Source organism: Neospora caninum, chromosome VI (assembly GCF_000208865.1).
Source record: "Neospora caninum Liverpool complete genome, chromosome VI".
NCBI classification, from domain to species: Eukaryota; Apicomplexa; class Conoidasida; order Eucoccidiorida; family Sarcocystidae; genus Neospora; species Neospora caninum.
This window is the reverse complement of record NC_018392.1, coordinates 1,504,050-1,522,608: the sequence shown is the minus strand read 5'-3', so window position 1 is coordinate 1,522,608 and position 18,559 is coordinate 1,504,050. Positions and strand designations below refer to the sequence as shown.

At 61.9% G+C, this 18,559-nt stretch overlaps 1 protein-coding gene across 1 annotated transcript; it reads left to right on the top strand.

Annotated features, from left to right (window-relative positions):
- Window positions 1–947: 947 nt before the first annotated feature.
- Window positions 948–16,987, top strand: NCLIV_017270 (conserved hypothetical protein; the record flags this gene model as incomplete). Its single annotated transcript, XM_003881919.1, has 6 exons — window positions 948–11,995; window positions 12,443–13,301; window positions 13,763–14,338; window positions 14,839–15,810; window positions 16,374–16,445; window positions 16,790–16,987. The coding sequence occupies 6 exons, from the start codon at window positions 948–950 to the stop codon at window positions 16,985–16,987; spliced, it is 13,725 nt and encodes a 4,574-aa protein (XP_003881968.1).
- Between the last annotated feature and the right edge of the window lie 1,572 nt (window positions 16,988–18,559).

The window sequence follows — 18,559 nt, the reverse complement described above, 5'->3', positions numbered from 1 at the left end:
AGGCGACGCGCTCATTCTTTCCGCTGTGTTTCGGCCTCGCACTTGCCTTTTTTCTCGGGCAAAAACGCGACTTTCCCGTCTAGGGCTTCCGCGGGTGCTCGGTGCATGCGCTTGGAAGCCCCGTTTTTTGAAGGCCCATTCTTCTTCCATGGACGCTCCCTCAGATATTCTTGGTGGAAAGTGATCGCAAACGGCGGGCGATCCGGGTTCCCCGCATTTTCCCGCCTTTCCGCTCTGGTAAGCGACACAGTGTGGAGGAAAGGGAAAGGCGTCGGATCCCCCGGATCCGCGTGTGAGCCAAACAGCTAGGGAGTCTAGCCTCCTCTCGCATAGAGCGGAGGGACTGGACCAGAGGCGGCGTTTTTTCAGGCTGTTTCCCCTCTGTCTTTCCCACTCCTGCCGCTTTTCCGTGTGTGATCTTGGCGAGACGCACCCGCGAGAGTTCAGAAGCGAACCAGTGTGCACAGCGAACCACCTGAGGGCTCTTGTGTGAAGGAAACGTTGCATCTGAGAAAAACGTAGGAACTGGAGAAGACGACGTCTGAGCCGTCGCTTTCGGCCTCGCCTTCTTCCGAGAATGGCCTAGGATCGAACGACGCAACCGTTCGTCCCCCTTTCTCTACGGCTCCTAGAAGCGATGCACCGTCCCTGATCACCCCCCCCCCCCCCGAACAAAGTGTGGCCGGGGTTTTCTCTCGTCCTTTCGCCTAGCTGGGCAGGCTGCGACGTCAAGAGTGTTTTCGCTTTGTTTCCAGGCGTTTCTTCGGAATTGCGGGGAAGAATTGCGCCTCGCGCGGGGGCGTGTGAATGATTGTTTTTCCCAAGCCGTAGACAGCATTTTGAAACCCGGTTGGACGCGGCCTTGTTTTACTGCTTCCGTTTTCCTCTGAGTTCCGTTCTTTGCTCTCTCTTGACCTGCCTCAAAGAACTTGAGAGAACAGGCCGCGATGTCGTCGCCGCGCCGTCCAGGAAGGCGCTCCACCGACCCCTCCGGTCCCTCTTCTCTCGCGCCTCCTTCCGCCCGTTCTCTCACGCCTCAGCAGCTTGTTTTCCTTCTTCAGCAACAGGCGCTGGACCCTCAGAGTCTTCAACGCCTTCGCTCGCTTCCGGAGTTCTCGCTGGGCACGGCTCTCGCTGCGTCGCCCTCGCCTGGGGCCGTCTCTTCTCTCCCGTCTGTCTCTTCCCTTCCGTCTCGGCTCCCCGTCTCTCCTGGTTCGACTTCTCCCGCGGCCTCTCGCTCGTCTCCCGTGTCTCCCGCGTCGCCCGCGTCCCCGCACTTTCTTGCTCAGTTTTCAGAGCGCTTGGCGACGGCCGCCGCGACCTCTGGAGGCCCGGAGCGAAGCCAAGAGCCTCTCGGAGCGTCTCTCGCCGACCCCTTCCCGCCCTTGCGCCCCACGCCTCCCGGACAGCTGCAGCCAACTCCGGCTCCTCGCCCCGCCTCTGTTCCTGCGGTGGCGGGACTCGCTTCTGTTTCGCCTCGCCCGTGTCCGCGACCTCCCGCGCTGCCTGCTTTCTCGTCGCCTTCCCGTGCGGCGTCGCCTCTCCAGATAGACAGCCCTCGACCGGCGACTCAGCCGGCCGCAGGCCTACCGCGCGAGGAGCTGTTGCGGCTGTTCCTCGTAACTCGCGAGAAAAACCTTTCCCTCCAGAGACCGGAGCGGGGCCACCCCGCGGCAGGTGGAGACAGTGAACCAGCCCAAGTCTCGTCGTCTTCGCTTCCTCGGGAACTTCCTGCCTTCTTGCCCTCGGCGCTGCTCCGACCCGCGCCGCCGTCGCCGTCCTCCAAGTCCGCGCCGCTCGCGTCCCTGGGTTCGCCCTCGCGAGGCGGGGCCCCGGAGAGCTCCGAGCCTCTGGCCGAGGCGGCTCGCAAGCGCATGGAGTCGGACCTTGTGACATCTGGAGCAATCACTCCTGCTCAGCTCCTGTCGCTCGTGACGGAGCGTCTCTCCTCTTCTCTCTTCGCGAACGTCCACGCCTCTCCCTCTGCAGCGTCTCCAGCGCCGCGGCTTCCTGCGTCTCTTCCGTCTCCCGCCTCGCCGCAGGTGTCTCCTTGCGGCCCGCCCGCTGTCTCTGGAGTCCGGCATTCTTCCCCTGCAGTCTCGCCTCCTGTCTCCGGTGCAGAGACTGACGTGGGGCGATCCAGCGACGGCCCCTCCACAGAGGACTCACCAGCAGTCTCTGGGCCCGGAACCGAGAAGCCTCCAGCGCCGGCCGGTGCCGCTGGACAGGAGGAACGACAGAGACACGCCTCGGCGCTCCCTGCTCTCGAAAACCAGACCTCTAGAAAGGTGACTGGAGAAGCAGAGAACGGTGCGAAAGAAACAACACGGGGAAGCCTACAAGGCGACGGAGAGGGTCCAGCAGTACCGAAGCAAGACGAACAACACTTCACAGAGAAGGAACACACGGAGAAAGTGACCCGGAAAAAAGACAAGGAAGAGGTGGAGGCAGAGAAGGAAGAGATGGAGGCAGAGAAGGAAGAGATGGAGGCAGAGAAGGAAGAGGCGGAGGCAGAGAAGGAAGAGGCGGAGGCAGAGAAGGAAGGGGTGGAGGCAGAGAAAGACGGAGAGAGAAAAGCAGAGAACAACGAGCAAGAGGCCGCGACAGGGACAGAGGCTGATCGCGAGAAGGTGACAGGGGAAGAGGGGGGAGAAAAGGACTGTGACGCGCCAGAGCACGTTGAGGACCAAGCGTCGCCTGAAGCAGGCAGACGTGTGGAGGGCGTCGCCGCATGTTCCATTTGTGGCCAGAAGGGGCTGACGGAGGAGAATCCAATCGTCTGCTGTCGCACGTGCCGGGTGGCGGCTCACCTGTTTTGTCTTCCGTCGCACCTTCTTCATCTTGCGTACGCGGCTTTCAAGAGAGGCGGGCGGCAGGCTGGTCTGTCTGGCCGCGCAGGAAAGTTCTCGACTGCCGCGCGCGCCGCCGAGGAGAGGCCCGAAGACGCACGGCCGCAGCCTCAGGAAGACCAGGGCGGCGCGGTAGGCGCGGCAGGGACAGGAGGACCAAATTCCAGAGGAGACGGCACGGGCTCTGGCGAAGGCCCGCAGTCGCCGGAGGATGGGCTCTCGTTCTCCGACTTCATTTCGGCGGTCTTCTCCGCCCCTGTTCATGCAGTGGAGAAACGCGAATCTGAGGGCTCTTCCGCGTGGCGCGTGCGGGATCGCTACTTGAAGCTCTTCCAGTGTACGAGTTGCGCGTTTCTTCAGTTGAAAGGCCATCGCCAGGAAGAGAAGACTTCTCCCTCTCCGGCTCTCCACAGCCACTTCCACACCCTGTCGGCAGCTCGAGGGGTCGGGGTTGGAGACGGCCAGGCTCGTCCCTCTTCGCCGCCACCTTCGCCCGCGTCGCCCTCCAGTCCCTGCGCGGCCTCATCTGGGTCCTCGTCCGCTTTTCCTTCTCTTTGTGGTGATTTCCCGTTTTTTTCGGCCGTGGAGGGCACAGGTCGGGTAGGCCAGAGAGAAGAGGCGTTGCGGTGCGTTTTGTGCGGGAGAGAAGGCGGCATTTTCGAGCATTTTTTCCCGGACGAAAGCCGAGCGACCCCGCCTGTCCACAGCTCGTGCGCGATCTACACAAAGGCTCAGCTGGTGCCCGACCCCGTTGCGGAGTTTTTCGAACGAAGAGAACGCACAAAAAGAAGCGAAAGCGCCCGCGGCGTCTCTGTGTCTGCATCGACGCGCGAGGACGACAGCGCGGATGCCTCTGGGGCCTTCTATGGGGCGGAAGCCAGCGCGGACGTGCAGACTTCGTCTGGGGCGACGGAGCGAGAAGGGGGCGGCGAAAGAGCGGCGAAGAAAGACGGCGACCGTGGCAAAAATGAGACAGAGAGGGAGATACACGCGGGGGCTGAGCAGCTTCTGGAGAAAGCCGAGAGCGACGACCGAACGGTCGAACCGTCTCCTGCCTCTCGAGGGCTGTCGACCAGTCAAGTCTCCGAACTTTTATTTCTCTCCGGTCTCAACTGCTGGTCATGTTCGCTCTGCGCCTCTGGACTCGCAACTCCTTCCTGTCGCAGTTTGATTCGAGAGGCGCCGTCGCTAGCTTCGTCGTCTCCATCTCTCGCCCGTGCACCTTCGGGACTCGACGCAGAGGCTTCAGGGGGCGTGGCCGCCGCCTCAGACGACAAATCGACAGAAACGCAGGCCGCGCCAGAGACTGCGAACGACTCAGCAACTTCTCTCGGATCCGCAGATTCCGGAGAGTCCAGCGCGCCGTCAAGCGACGCTCGCCCCTCTCTTTCTGCTGTTTCAGCTTCTCTCTCTTCTCTGCGTCCGTCTGGTTCCTCGGCGGAGGCTGCTGCGCCGCCGCTCTTCAGAGGCTTCCCGCTCGCCTGCGCGTATCCCGGCTGCAAGGCCCGCGTGCATGCGTCCTGCGCCCAAGAGAAAGGGGCACTCATTCAAGAGATGTTGCTCCTCTATTCGCGGGAGAAAGACAAGGGACGACGTTTTTCTGAGAATCGAGAGGAGGCCGGTCTGGAAGAGCTGCGAGGCGAGAGAGGACGGGCTGGGGCGTTTGCGCTTGGCTGCGGCGGCCACAGGCGACGGGAGGTCCAAAGAAGCCGAAGCGAAGAGAGAGACATGGAACCCCCACGAGACAGGGACGAGGACGACGGAGGCGAGAGCCGGTGCGCGGACGACGGCGCAGCAGGGAATGAAAAAGAGAACGCGACCCCCAGTCTTTGCAGCCGGTGCCGCACATCGTCTCCGGGCTCGGATTCTGCTCAAACGAAGAAGCGGAAACGCGACTTCGTGCCTCTGCCGCCGGCGTCGCAATGGAGCTCTTCAGGCCGACGGCTGTGGGGCGGGCACATCTGGCGAGCGGTGCTGTGTGAGGCTCACGCAGATTCGACCTCGCTCGCCGTCGCCAGGCGGGCTGCAGTCCCCGGTTTGTGTCGCCGCCTTGTCTCCTCTTTGAAGCGTCGACAGCCTGTCGAGTCGGCGACGGGGACGTCCCGCGCTGACGCTGGCGAGCTCGCGTGGGTCTCGGCCGCGGGGCGCGCGGGGCCGGCTGGGGGGGAAACGCAGTTGGGAGGCCCCGCGGAGCCAGGAAGAGAACAGCCAGACAGGCGAGAGCGCGCTGGAGTCGCGCAGCAAGGCGCTGCCCCGGCGCGAAGCGCAGAGGCTGGAGACCCCACGGCCGTCGCGGCTCGTGGCGCGGCGCGCGACGCGAGGGACCAGCGCGGAGTGGCCAGAGCAGGCGACACAGAAGGAGGCAGAGAGAACGGAGAGCCGAGAGGCGACTCAAGGCCGGGCGCGACGAGTGAAGAACCCGCGCGGGGGTGGGCGGAGAGAGCGCGAGTGCGAGAGAGCGACGGTCCGTCGATGTCTCCGAACCCTCCAACACAACCGGACATTGCTTTCTTGCCGCCGATGGACGCGTGGCCTAACCCGGGGCCCAGTCTCTTCCAGCCGCACTCGCCTCGTCCGTCTTCGCGCTCTTCCGGTTCGCCTGCGTCTTCGAGGTCGCGATCTCCGCAGCTGCCGTCCAGTTCGCGGACCTCAGACAGTCCCTTCCCGCAGTCGCCCTCGTTGCCACTGCGAGGCCCCGCACAGTCTCCAGCGTCTTCGCGGTCTTCGCGCGTGACCGCCGACGCAGGCGGGCCAGCGCCCGACACGGGCGCCGCGGGAAACACGAACGTGCACGCGGCGGCCACGCGTGGGACCACGCTCCAGTGGCACCGTTTTGATGTGCGTTTCAAGCGCGTCGTTTTCGGCGTCTTCGCCCCCCAACTCCTGCGCCTGACTCCTCCCGGAGAACGCGGCAAGGCGGTGGCTGCCGGCGAGCATCTTCGCCGTCTCCTCTTCGACTCCGACGATGCTGCCTCCTCGCCGTCCTCCGCGCACTCCTTGACCGCCTCGCCTTCGCACCTGCCCTCGTCCGCTTCGCTGCTCCCATCTCCACTGTCTCCTCAGGCGGCTGTGGAGTCTCTCCCCGCTCGCCCCAGCCCCCCGGGGCCCGGCTCGTGTCTTCACACCCCGGCCTCGCCGGCCCTGGCTTTGCTGGACAGTCCGGGGTTAGGGGCGCTCGAGGAGCCAGGTCTCGCCGGCAACTGCGTGCCTGAGTTGCCCCCTTGGAGCTCTCAAGTCCTCAGTTCAGAAAGCGGACCTGTCTCGGGTTTTGAACCGGAGTCCCCCGGAATGCATGCGGAGACGTCGTGGGGAGCGTCCCCTCGACTGCGTGTCGCCCCTCCTGCTCACGCTGCTTGTCCGTTCTCGCTCTCCACGTCTGTCTCGGGTGCACCTTCCTTTTCGTCTCTCTTCCGGCAGTCCGCAGGTGGAATGCCCTCGCCGGACTTGCGGGTCCAGCTTCGTTGGCCAGCGAGTTTGCCGCTCTCTGGCTCTTTCAGCTTCTTCGAGACCTTTCTGCTGCCTTTCTACATCCGCGTTTGCGCCCGCGAGAACGCGTGGGACGAGGAAGAAGACGCGAGACTTCTCCCTCCGCCCTGCGCGCTTCCCGCCCTGACAGACTCCGTGTGCCTGGTGTCTCCGCCGGAAGAAGATGCGGCGGAGGCTGCGGGCCTCTCGCCTTCGCGTTCGCCTCCTGGCTCGCCAGCAGGAAGAAAGGCGTTGCCAGCGGGAACCCCTCGGGAGGGCGGCCTTCTCTCTCACCGCACCAGTTTCCAAGCGAGTCTGGAGACAGGGGCCAGTGGACGCGGTCGCGCGCAAGAAGGCCGGGAGAGACGCGAGAAATTTGCCGCACGGGCATGCAGTCGACGCAGCAGTGGGGCGAGCACGAAGGGCCATTCTCTCGGGGACGAGGGCGCGAAGCAGGCAGATCGAACAGGGGACAGCTCGGGAAGGCTGGCGCTCCTCTCGTCTTCGGGGCGAAGCGGAACCCGAGGGAGACGCTCGCGGAAAGGGACGCCTGGAGGCTGGCTGGGCGACGAAGGGAGAGACAGGGAAGACGGGAGTTTTTCGCTGGCGTCTTCTCCCTCCTCGTCTTTTGAAGGGCGGAAAGGGCGACACTCTGTGGCAGCGCAAGGCAGTGCCGGAGAGGCCGATGGATCAGGTGTGGGGAGAGACAGCGAAGACGCAGAGGCGCCAGGCCCGACGCCTCCAAAAGCGGACGGCGCACAGCTGGGAGCGCCCTGCGACCGCGACGCGGTCCCTGCGTCTCCGAAAGGATCGCGAGACCCGTCCCTGTCTTCTCGGAGAGAGAGAAAGGCGGCCGAGGAGGTTGCCGTGGAAACCAGCGGGGGGCGTCTCCCCGCTGCTTCGTGCGGCGAGGGCGAAGACGAGAGGCGCGAGAGCAAGCGAAAGGCGTGCGTGCTTACCTTGCTGGATTTTGGCGGCGTCCAGGCGTACGCGTCCTTGAAGGTTTCTGCCGAATCGCGAGAGGAAGCGGCCAGAAAGCGCCGCGCGGAACGCGACCTCATCCAGCAGTACCGGGCCTCGCTGTCTCTTCTGGCCTCTCCCTCGTTGCCGCATCTCCTGCCGTCCGTGTTCTCCGCTGCCGGCTCAGCGGGCGCAGAAAAAGGAAAAGGCGCCTCCACGGGGACGCCGTCCCTCTCCCCTGCCGCTCTCTCGACGCAGGTTGAGAAGCTGCTCAGCTTCTACGAGGACCTCCTGAGCACAGAAGAGGAAGCCGCGAGAGAAAGCGCTGGCGACGCCGACGCGGCAGGCGAAGACACCGACGCGGGTGTGGGGCGAGGAAACGTGCAGAAGGACGGAAAACCAGAGATGCGGGACGTGCACGCGGGAGAAACCGCCGGAGAGAGCAAACACCCCCAGAGAGAGGAGCGCGAGCGGACAACACGCGAAACCCAACAAACGGTGACTCTCGACGAAGTTTTGCCCCTCGCGCCTTACCCAGCGGCCTTCCTCAAGCTCCGGCCTCTTTCGCTCTCGTTCACCGCGCCGTCTGCGCTCCCGTCGCCCTCCTCATGTGCGCATGAGGCGCCTGTCGTGTCTTCTCTCGTGCTTCCAGCCTCTTCCCGCCTCGCCGGCTCGCCGAACGCCGCGCCCGCAGATGAGTCGTCCTCGCTCGCGGTTTCGTGTGCCCTGAAAATCGACTTCGGGAGCGTCCACAACACCCTCCCACTGCGGCGGGCGCAGGAGCAGAGAGACAGGGCGCAGGAAGAGACGGCGAGCGGCGACTCCAACTCGGAACGCGCCCCGGCAGACACGCGGGATGCGCAGCGTTTGACCGATCCGGAATGCCAGCGTGCCTCGGCGCTCCCACAAGACGCCCACCCAGACCGCCCGGGAATCCCTTCTGTGCATTCGTCGCCTTTGCATTCTTCGCCTGTTGCGTCTTCTGTTCCGTCCTCGGCGTGCTGCCCCGACGGCCAGCTGGCCTCTCGCGCTGGGGGCGGGTGTGCGGCCGCGTCCGCTTCAGTGGACTCCACAGTCTCTCTTGCGGTGCCCTTCGTCTCTGGAGAAGCGAAGCGGGAGCGGTTTCCTTTCGCCAAGGGCGGGTCGGCCTCGACGGCTCTGGTGTCTCCAAAGCCCCGCGGGGGCCTTCCCCTCGTCGCTGGCAACGTGGCTCTTCTTCCTCCATCTTCCGCCGTCGCAGCTGCGCTCGCAGGCGCGGCGGCGCTCCGGGATCTGGATGCGTCTTTCGCCCCTTTTTCGTTTTCTTCTTACTCCTTTGCGGATCCGTCCCTGTCGGACCCTCACGAAGGGGTGCGCCTGTCCTTCGCTGCTGAAGTGTTCAACCGGCGGATCACGCGCCTCGCTTGCGATATGAGTGAACGGCTGCGGCGGGACGCGCTCGCTGCGTCCGCCTCGCGTGCGCTCAAGAGGTCGGGGGACGACGCGTCGCCGCTCGAGGAAAGCCCGGAAGAGGACGAAACCCTGCTCATTGAGTGCAACTACGTGGCAACGTACATCGCAGCCGCGCTCCTCGAGAGGCAGCTGTCGGCGCACAAAGACGTGCTCGTCGACAGACTCGAGAAGGAAGTCCTGTACAGTCCGGCGCGCATCTCGGACCGCGTCGAGGAACAACAGGTGATCCTCAGGCACTACTTTAGTCGACTGAGGTGGTCCGCTCTCGTCGACGCAGTCCGCAGAGGCTACCGCGACTACTGCGGTGCATCCTGCCAGGGCTCCTGCTGCCTCGCCTGCTCGGCCTCGCTCCGGGGCGCGCAGCTTCGGCGCGCCGCGGAAGCACAAAGACCTCACGGGAACCCAGGGCGCAACTGGGACTGTGGACGACCCGAAATCGCTGGTGAGGTCGCGCACGCACGGGCGCTCTGGGGTGCTCAGCACTGGGGACCGGACGGACCAGGCTCGCGGGGTCGTCGGCGAGGAGGCTGTTCGGTCTTTTGCAGTGGCGGGGCTTCATCCCCTGGAACGTCTGCAGCCGCGGGCGAGGCCGACGGCGGGAGGAGTCGCGGCGACGGACGGCGCCGCGCGTTTCGAGAGGACGAAGGGCGGAGAGAAGGCGACCAGAGCGAGCGAGAGGACGCGAGCCAGCGGCGCGTGGGTGAGACGCGAGCGCGTTCGGCGTCCCCTGTGGACGCTCCACTGTCTTCCTACTGCTCAGTCTGCTGGACCTCGACGCAAGACCACATCAACCGCCTGCTCCAGTGTACGTGCTGCAGAGTGACTGTTCACCGGTACTGCTACGCTGTCTGTTGCTCGCCGCTGACGCAGGCGTCGCCGCGACCTGGCACCTCGTCCGCGTTTGGGCCCGTCGCCGATGCCACGCAGAGCCACGACGCCAAGACCGCCGGCCCTGCGGCCCTCGGTGGACCCCACACTGTCTCCACTGTCCCCTTCCAGGGCCCGTTCAGCCAGCGCGGCGCTGCGCCCGCGCCGAACGTGGTCGCAGCGTCGATTGCCGCGGGGGGCGGAGACGACTGGCTATGCTCGCGGTGTGAAAAGGAGAGACGCCTCTTTGGGCTTCAGCAGCAGAGACAGAACTTCGTTTGCGCCTCGGCGGTCTGCTGCATCTGTGGACGGGCGGGCGGCGCGCTGAAGTCTGCGGTGTTCTTCGAGCGACTTACCCCGCGTAAGCCACGCCGGGGACGCGCACACGGCCCCCGCGAAACCGAGAAGGAACAAAGCGGAGACACGAAACTCGCGCGTGTGGACGGAGACACGTGCAGCGATGAAGACCACCGCCGGAGCCGGTCCAGGAAGGCCGGGGAGCGCGGCGAGAGAGAAGGCGGCCTGGACGAGGACCGCCGCAGTGAGAAGAGGCGGCGGGGAAGTGCGGGGAGTGGTCGTGGGCCGAAACCGAGGGAGAAGAAGGAAGAAAAAGAAAGGAAAGGTCCGACCGCCTCTGCCCAGAGAGAGACGTCGCCAGGCAACTCGGAGATGCGCCGGAACGGACACGAGGATCGGGCAACGGGTGTCCAGGAAGAACATGCGAAGCCGGGCCCTTGCAGGGGTGCACAGGGAGGCGTGCAACGGGACGACTCTCTCGACAGCCTTCTGTCGCGATCTTCGTCGCCGGATCTCTCTGTTTCGCCCGCGGTCTTCACCTCTCCGACGAGAGCGTCTCGCCCGTGCGGCACGCGCCGCGCGAGACCCGAAGAGTGGCGACGCGTCGACCGAGGCGACATGGTCCACGTCATGTGCGCTCTGTGGATGATGCCGTACACGCGGTGTCTAGACACTGAGTGCCTCGAGCCCTGGGACTTGTCGGGCTTGCGCCGCCAGAAGAAGCGGGAAGCTGCGCGCTGCATGCGGCGCTCGAAAGACGCGCTGCGAGAGGTGCGGGAGACTTCCAGGGGGCCGCGGGGTTGCGCAGAGCAGCACGGAGACAGCGGAGACAGGAAACGCAAGAGGGCGGAGGCGAGGGAGGTGGAGAGGGACGGGCACACGGCAGCGAGAGACCAGGCAGCAACCGGGGGCGAAGGCAAAGTGGCACAGAGTCCAGACGGCCGAGACAACGGAGCGAAGAAGCTGCGAACCGGTGGATCGGGCGCCTCCCCTGGGCGACGGCGCGGGGCTGACGAAGGCCTTGAAAACGCTCCGCCACTCTCAGTCGTCTCCTCTGTCTCAGGAGGAGGCGTTCCCTCTCCTGAGACGCCCGCGTTCTTCCCAGACCCAGCTCCCGCCGGCAAACTCCCATATTATGAGACCTCGAACGGTCCTCCGCCAACCCGTCCCTCTTCCATGTCCCTTGAGGATCGGGAAGGCGTCGACGACGCCGCGTCTCCCCCCGCCTCGCCAGGGGCTTTTGTGCCGAGTTCGGCGCTGTGTGGGTATTCGGGTGGCCCGGATCCGCTTCGCTCTGCCAGAGACCCGTGGGCCGCGCCTGCGCCCGAGAGCCCCAGCTGTATCGTCTGCGGCATGCAGGAGGGGTTCCTGAAGAGGTGCGCCTGCCGCGCGTGCGCCTCCGGTTTCTTCCATCCTCTCTGCGCGTGGCTGAACGCGTTTCCAGTCTTCACCGTCCTCGCCCCTTCTCCACGGACGCACAGGCTGCTCCCGTGGGCCGCGCGGCGCGCGCGCGCGAGCCGAAACGGGAAGGAAGAGGAAGGGAGGGCCGTGGAGACAGTGGAGACGCGGGGCGAAGAGCACCACGACCCGGGGGAAGATCTTTATCTCCCTGGCGGGGTGCCGTATCGCGCTGAAAGCCTGGACGACGTCTCGCCGCCGGATTCGTCGGAGGAGGAGGAAGAAGAGATCGCCTGGATGTCCTCGTCTCTTTCGTCCGCGGCGCTCGCTCTCTCTGCCTCTCACGAAGGCAAAGACGTTGACAGCGGCGGAGGAAGCGCCGACCTGCTGGTTCCGTCGAAAGCTGCGTCGCGCGCCCTGTCTGGAGACGACGCGCGACAAGGCCGAGCAGCGGAAGCAGTGCCTCTCTCTTCTTTTGGAAAAAGCGAAGAAGAGAGAAAGCGCTGGAAGGCTGGATCGGCGCGAGACGGCGCGCGTCTCAGCGCGCAACGAGGGCGTGCGCCTTCTGGCGAGGAGAAAACTCGAGACGCGTCGAAACGGCAAACCAGTCGCTGGGGACCTCTCTGGGAAGATTTCCTCATGAAGCGCCTCGTCGTCCACGTCTGGTGCCCTCAACACGCCCATCTCGCCCCGCACGCGCGGGCTAGGTGAGTCGGGCGTCGCGGGGAGGGGGACTAGGGTGGACAGCGCAAAGAAATCTTGCGTTTGGAGCGCAACGGCGAAGCCAGAGAGAAGAGAAATGGTTTCGCGCCTCGCCGGCACGCGCCCTCGCATTTCGACTTGAGTCGCCTGTTTTGTGCCTCCACGGCTCCAGCACGCAAACCACGCGCCCTTCCCTCTGCGTCAAGTTCGCCTGTGAAGGCCAGTGCGGTAACTGTTTTTGCCTGGGAGCGGCGTGGTTCTGTCGAGGGTGTCCCTGCGTGTTCCAGCTTCGTGCTCTGGTCTCTGCGGCGTGTGTCCTGCGCCGTTGGGGCGCTCTCTGAGGCCAGAAAGCAAACGAGGCTCTTCTCGTGTGGGTGTGTACCGCCGTGTGCGTCCTTTCCGGAGCGGCGTGGCTCACAGCTTGTCTGTGTTTTCTCCTTTCTTGCTCGCAGGGACCAAGCCGAACAGATGCACTACCGGCTTCTCCGTCTTTCCCTTTCGCAACCCGAAGGCTTCTCGTATCGGTCGATGCTCGTCTGTACACCGGACGCTTCCTCTATGTTGCCGCGCGCTGGCGACGCTTTTGCTTCCCCAGCGCTCCCCTTCTCGGAGTCTCCAAATGCCCTGTTCCCGCCAGACCCCTCGCCTCCTGCGCTGCATGCGCTCCGAGGCGACGCTGACGGCTTCGGTGTCGCTCACGGCGCCGACGACTCGGAGTCTCACCTGGGAGGCCGCGCTGGCGGGAAGGTGGGAAAGAATCTCAGCGCATGCAAGAAGCGCCGGAAGGCCGGGGGCGCCAGCCCTCTCCCGGCGGCGTTTTCGAATTTTTCTCACGAGAGTCTCGCGCCGTGGCAATCGCCCGGAGTTCGGTTTCCGCCAAAGCTTAGGCCAGGCGCCGACGGAGTCGACAAGAAAGGATTTCCCGCGCCGGGGTCTGCTGTGGCTGCTCTGCCGCCTCTTGCGCCCTGTGGAGCGGGAAGCGATGCCGGGGCGCCAGCTGGGGTGTCTGGGCACCTGGAAAGCGTGGGAGGGGAAGCCGGCAGTGACGGGTTCGGAGCCCGAGACGGCGCCGGCGGGTGTGGAGACTCTGAGGCAATCGGCTTCAGCTCGGGAGGCCGAAGAGACGAGACAGACTGCGAGAGAGGGGCGGGGGCGAATCGCCGGACGCCCTTCCCGTGGCTCGAGAGACAGTCCGCGGAAGACCATGCGATTGCGGAAGGGCGGAGCGACGACGCGAGAGAAGAAAGTGAAGAATGGGATCCCCTGCCTCCAGATCACTACCCACCCGGTGTGTGTACGGTTTGTCTCGAGGTGAGAAAGACATGCATAGCTCTCAGACGCTCGTGTCTCTGCGTTTCTTTCGTCACAGGGAAAACGTGGAGCTGACCTCTTTTGTTGGTTCGCTCGCTTCGCCGGTCGTCTCCTTCGCCATCATGTCAAGATCTCTGTCTCTCCACAGAGCAGGAACTGGAAATAATCTGCCGTCCCACGCCGTCGCGCTCTGCCGACTTCTTTCTCCCTTATGTTTGCCCGGCTGGTCCTCAGCAGAGAGAAGCCTTCTCGCCCCCGTGGCTTCTCCTTGTCGTTGCTGGCGAGCTCGCCTCTGTTTCCGCTGTTTCCTCCGCCTGTCCGCGAGGCGGTGCTCTCTTCCTCTCGCCGCGAGTGTCTGTCCGCGTCTGTGGGGCGCTCCGCTTTTCTGGTGGCGGCGACTCAGGGCGTTGTGTGAATTCTGAATCCCTTGTCACTGCGTTCCTGGTGCGTTTCTTGAGCAGCAAGACGAGCTGTCCAGCGCCGTCGATTGGCAACTGTCGGCCGAGCAGAGTGGGAAGCACGGGGAGAATCGCGAACAAGTAAAGGCGAGGAAAGAAAGCGACCGGACTCCTTCCGTGCTGGAGACAGGCGCGGAGACAGCGGTTCTTCCACGCGTGGTGAAAAGGTCGAAAAGAAAAGTCTTCTCTTGTCGAGGATGTGGGGTTTGCGTGCATCGCGACTGCTACGGTGGACGCGGTTTCCGCGTCGCTTCACTCGGAGCGAAGACAGCTGGGGAGACTTCCGAAGTCGCGGGTCTCTCCGCCTCGCTCTCTGCTGGCTCCTCTGCTGCGCATTCGTCACCTCGAGCAGGAGGAGCGGAAAACGAAAGGCTGGATCTGAACTCGGTGAACGCTGAGGACTCGTCAGCGAGGAACACGCAGACGGTGGATGAACGCGAAAACGAAGATCCGCATCCCCTGTGCGAGGAGGAGGGCAAGGAGACAACGAAAGGCAAAGAGAGCCGAATCTCGACCTGCACTGCCGTCGCCGGGACGTTCCTCTGCGATGTGTGTGCTTGGGGGTCCAGACCTCGTGAGGTACGACAAGGAAGGAAAATCACAACCCCAGCCGCACCTCGTGGTGTGTCTTGTAAAGATCACTCCTCGTCTCTCGTGTCTTCTCTTCTTTCCCTCCTCGCCTTCGCTTCGCTCTTTCTTTTTCTCCTCGTCTGCTCTTTTCGAGTCTCGCTTGTTTTCTTGCTGTGTAACACTCTTTCTCCATTACACTAATCTGCGGACAGGATAGGGACACGCGGCTGCGGAAGCCTCAGGGGGAGAGGCTGGTCGGCAGGTCTCGGGTCCATGCGCCTCGCAGCCTCGCCCCTTGCTGAGAAGTCAGACGCAGCTGTGGCGAAAGGCGACAACCCAGGCGCGACGCTGGAGATGTTTCTGCGGGCTTTGCACAGCTGAGACGCAGGCACGAGGCCGAAAAGGACGAAATCCAGGCAGACACAGCGAGCGATCTCTGCAGAACGCGTCTCGACCGCGGAGGCCCGAGTGCATGCACCTTCGTGGGGCTCCCTTCTGTTTCCCTGCAGGTATCGTGCTTGCTGTGCCCGCGCCGTGGTGGCGCGCTGAAAGCGATCCAACCCCTCGACTCTGCCGCCGCGTGGCGCAGCTCCGCTCTCTCTTCTGCGTTGCTGTGTCGCTGGAGGCGGCCGCTGTATGTACACATGTTCTGCGCCCTGCTCTCGCCGTTTCCCCCGGTGAAAATTGCGAGAAACCGCGCACTGTCTCCAGTGTGGGGCGTGGATCTCCTCGCGGCGGCTCTGAAGGCGAAGACGGACGTTGTCCTTTCCGTCCTCGCGACGGCGAAACGCAAACAAGAGGCGGGCGGAAGGGCCAAGCGAGAACGCGGCGGCAAGGGGGAGGTTCACAGGTTGGCTGTCTCTGGAGCAGCGGCGCCGGAGACAGTGAAACCACAGCCCAAAGTCGGCGAAGTGAAGCGAGAAGAACCAGCGAACGCCCCGTCCGCGTCGTCCCTGGTGTCGGCGGATGCGGATCTGCGAACACAAGGCGCGAAGCCCTGGGGTGGAGCGAAACAAGACCGCGACAGCGGTGTGAAGGACCAAACTCAGAGAGCGATCAAGCGGGAGAACGCTGCCGAGGCGAGCGGAGCGCCGAGCCAAGACGTGGCGATGCTTCAGGACGTAGGACTGTCCTGTGCGTTTTGCTGCCGCGTCGGAGGTCTCCTGATTCAGTGCTCGTTTCGCCATCCCGAGCGCGCGACTGGCGGGGTTTCTGCGCCGCCGGCTTTTCTGCCGTCTCGGGGCTGTCGCTTTCCTTCCCTCGCACACCGCGAGAACCTGAAGCGAGAAATCGATGCGGGAGAAGACGCGGAAATCGAGACAAGAAAAAAACCGTGCCCGGTCTTGACTCTCTTCGAAGGAAAGAAAAAAGATCCGCAGCGCTGCGCAACGCGCTTCCATCCTCTCTGTGCGTACCAGCGCGGCGTGCACGTCTCCTGGTGTGTCACTGAGGAATGCAGAGCATTCCTTTTCTGCCGCGAGGTGAGAGAAAACGAGGCTCTGTGCGGAACCTGAAGACGCATTGCATGTCTACACGTCTTAAACACCCCTCCTGCCACTTGTACGCCGAGACAGAGAAAGGGACACGGTTCGTGGCATGTGAACGTACACATAAATGTATGTATATATATATATATATATATATACATAAATGTATATACATATACGTGTATGTATGTGTGCACGTTTGTGCTGGGATGTCGTTGGAGAGACATCGAGACCGACGTGAAGTGAGGTATGGAACGGTGTGCAGGGTTGTCGGTGCAAAGATGTATCATGTCCACTAAATACGTGAATCAGCCGATCGACTGAAATCATTCGAGAGTCGAGACAAGGCAGTTAGGCACCTGGACACACAGACGGATAGAGGTAGGTAGATGCTTTTGTTTCGGGTTAGCACATGTGACTCTGTTGCCTCTACAAATATACACGTATGCATATGTCTCAGTACATGTGCAGAAATGTGGATGTGGATATGAAGAAATCAATGAGAACGCGTGTTTTTTTCTTTTGGTTTCTTGGCTGGTGAATGGCGGTCTCCGCAGCATTCGGAGCACCTCCAGAAACTGCCGTCTCCTGTCTCCCGCCTGCTTGACGTCTACCGTCTGCTACTTCAGGTGAGAGCGCGGGCGCTGGGGGTGTGATAGGGTTTTGTGAAGGCGTTTTCCCGGGTTTTTTTCTATTCTTCTCGGTCTTCTGGTCCGTGGTTTCTTCTTCTGTCTCCGACGCCTTCGCCTCTGTACACCTTTTCCTTTCGTGTTTTTTCTCTTCATTCGTGACAGCACTGAATCAAGTCGTTTTTGTCGACGTTGTTCGCATTTCTTCCATGTATGCGTCTCTCAGTGCACCTCGCTCGCTTTCCTGTCACGTCTCCCACTTCTTCGCGAGTCCGCTCTTTTCTCTGTTGTCTCTTCCCTTTTCACTTCAAATCCTCTTCACTTTTGCTGTCCATCTTTCTCAGCACCGAGCTCTGCTGCACGACATGGTACACATAGAGGAAGACTACAAACATCTTCTTGACGTCGAGGAAGAATTAAAACAGCAAGAGGCGCTTCAAATCCAACTGCTCGATCTATCGAAACGCCAGGAAAATCAGAAACATCTCCAGATGCAAAAGACGCAGCGAAGAACTTCAAAGAAAAAGACGCCCTCAACCTAAGGGAAAAGCACTTTTGATATGGAGAACGTCATTTGTCTTTTTATTTGTTTGTGTGTATATATATAAATATATCTACACATTTGTGTGCCTACAGGTGCATACCCTGATATCTGTATTTTACGTTTTCGAGCCGTGTATGCTTGGGAATCTAGGGTGTATCGTGCGTGTGGAGGCAGGAAAGAATACCTAGGTGTGGTGTATGTGTACGCGTTCGAGCTTGTCGTGCGTGGAGACCCATGGTTTTTTCGGGTTTTCTTCTTGTCGTTTTCACACTGCCTCTCGTCACAACGCAGCGGTGATGCTTTCCAGTTCTGAAGCTCGTCCTCGTAGGACCAGCTTCTTGCGGCCGGCTACGGCGACGCAGAAAGGCGTCACAGAAAAGCTCCTAAACAAGAAAAAAGTCTCTAAAGGACGGAATAAAAATCGTTCAAACAATGCAAGGAGCAAATCTCGAAACTCACTGCGTCGGCAGGACTGCATCTGCCTCAGGGAAGAATTCGTTCCGTAACAACGGGTGCGCACACACGCGTGAATCCGTGTCTCTGCCCAGATCACATTTTCATGTCTGTGCGTGCGTCATGCACAGGACATAAAGTCACACACATATGCACCGCAAAAACAAATAGCCACCGATACACAGACACATACGTAGACGCAGGAATACATGATATATGTGTGTGCATGCATATACATATATACATACATAATTGCATGCATGTGTATCAGAAGGTAGCCTTTTGAATTAGCATCTTCTGGGGCAGAAGAGTACACAGACCCAGGCGGCGAAATCTGAAGATAACGAAACCGGCAGATACATGGGGATGTTACGTTCCTTCGCACATTTGAGAGAAACTCGAGGAAAAAAGTGGATTTCAAGGTTGCTGGAAATTTGCTGACTCCTGTCGGTCTTTTTCACATGGTATCTGCTCGCACCCCGGTCCCTGCGCTTCATGCCTCGCCTTTTTCCTTCCTTCAAAGTTCTCCCTTTTAGAAACCTTGGATACGTAGTGTCGTCTCTCAAGCAGTCAGCGCCGCATGTGCCGGGCGTCCATCCCGATACACAGTACAAACGTCTTCTGCTATCAAGTCTGTGTGGTCGTCTTCTGCCCATCTGTCTCGAGGCTTTCGAGCAGCTGTCGCCTGCATCCATTCATGCTAGTCTCCTCATCTACCCATCGATGTATCTCTCTTCATACAACTATAGAGATAAATATATTAGATTCATGTAAGTAAAAATCAAGGACATAAAAATAGAGATGTGCCGCAATGAGTAGCATGAAGTTGTCTTTGCCAGTCGAGCTCTCCCTGGGCGGAGTGTCTCCGAGGGGCCCTAGATTCGGACCCCCGAGGCGTGAATTTCACTGTAAGGGGGGAGGATGCTCGTGCACGAGACAGGAAGTTTAAGTGCTCTCGCTCAAAAAGGATTCAAGAGGGAAGTAATCCTCGAGCTTCGCTTCACTGTGTCAGCAGTACCGTTTCCGCTCTCCTCCTATCGAAGACGCGTAAAGACGTACCCAGCATTCTTATCCGAAACGTGAGACAAACTGCGCCGTGGAAACTGTCTCATCTACC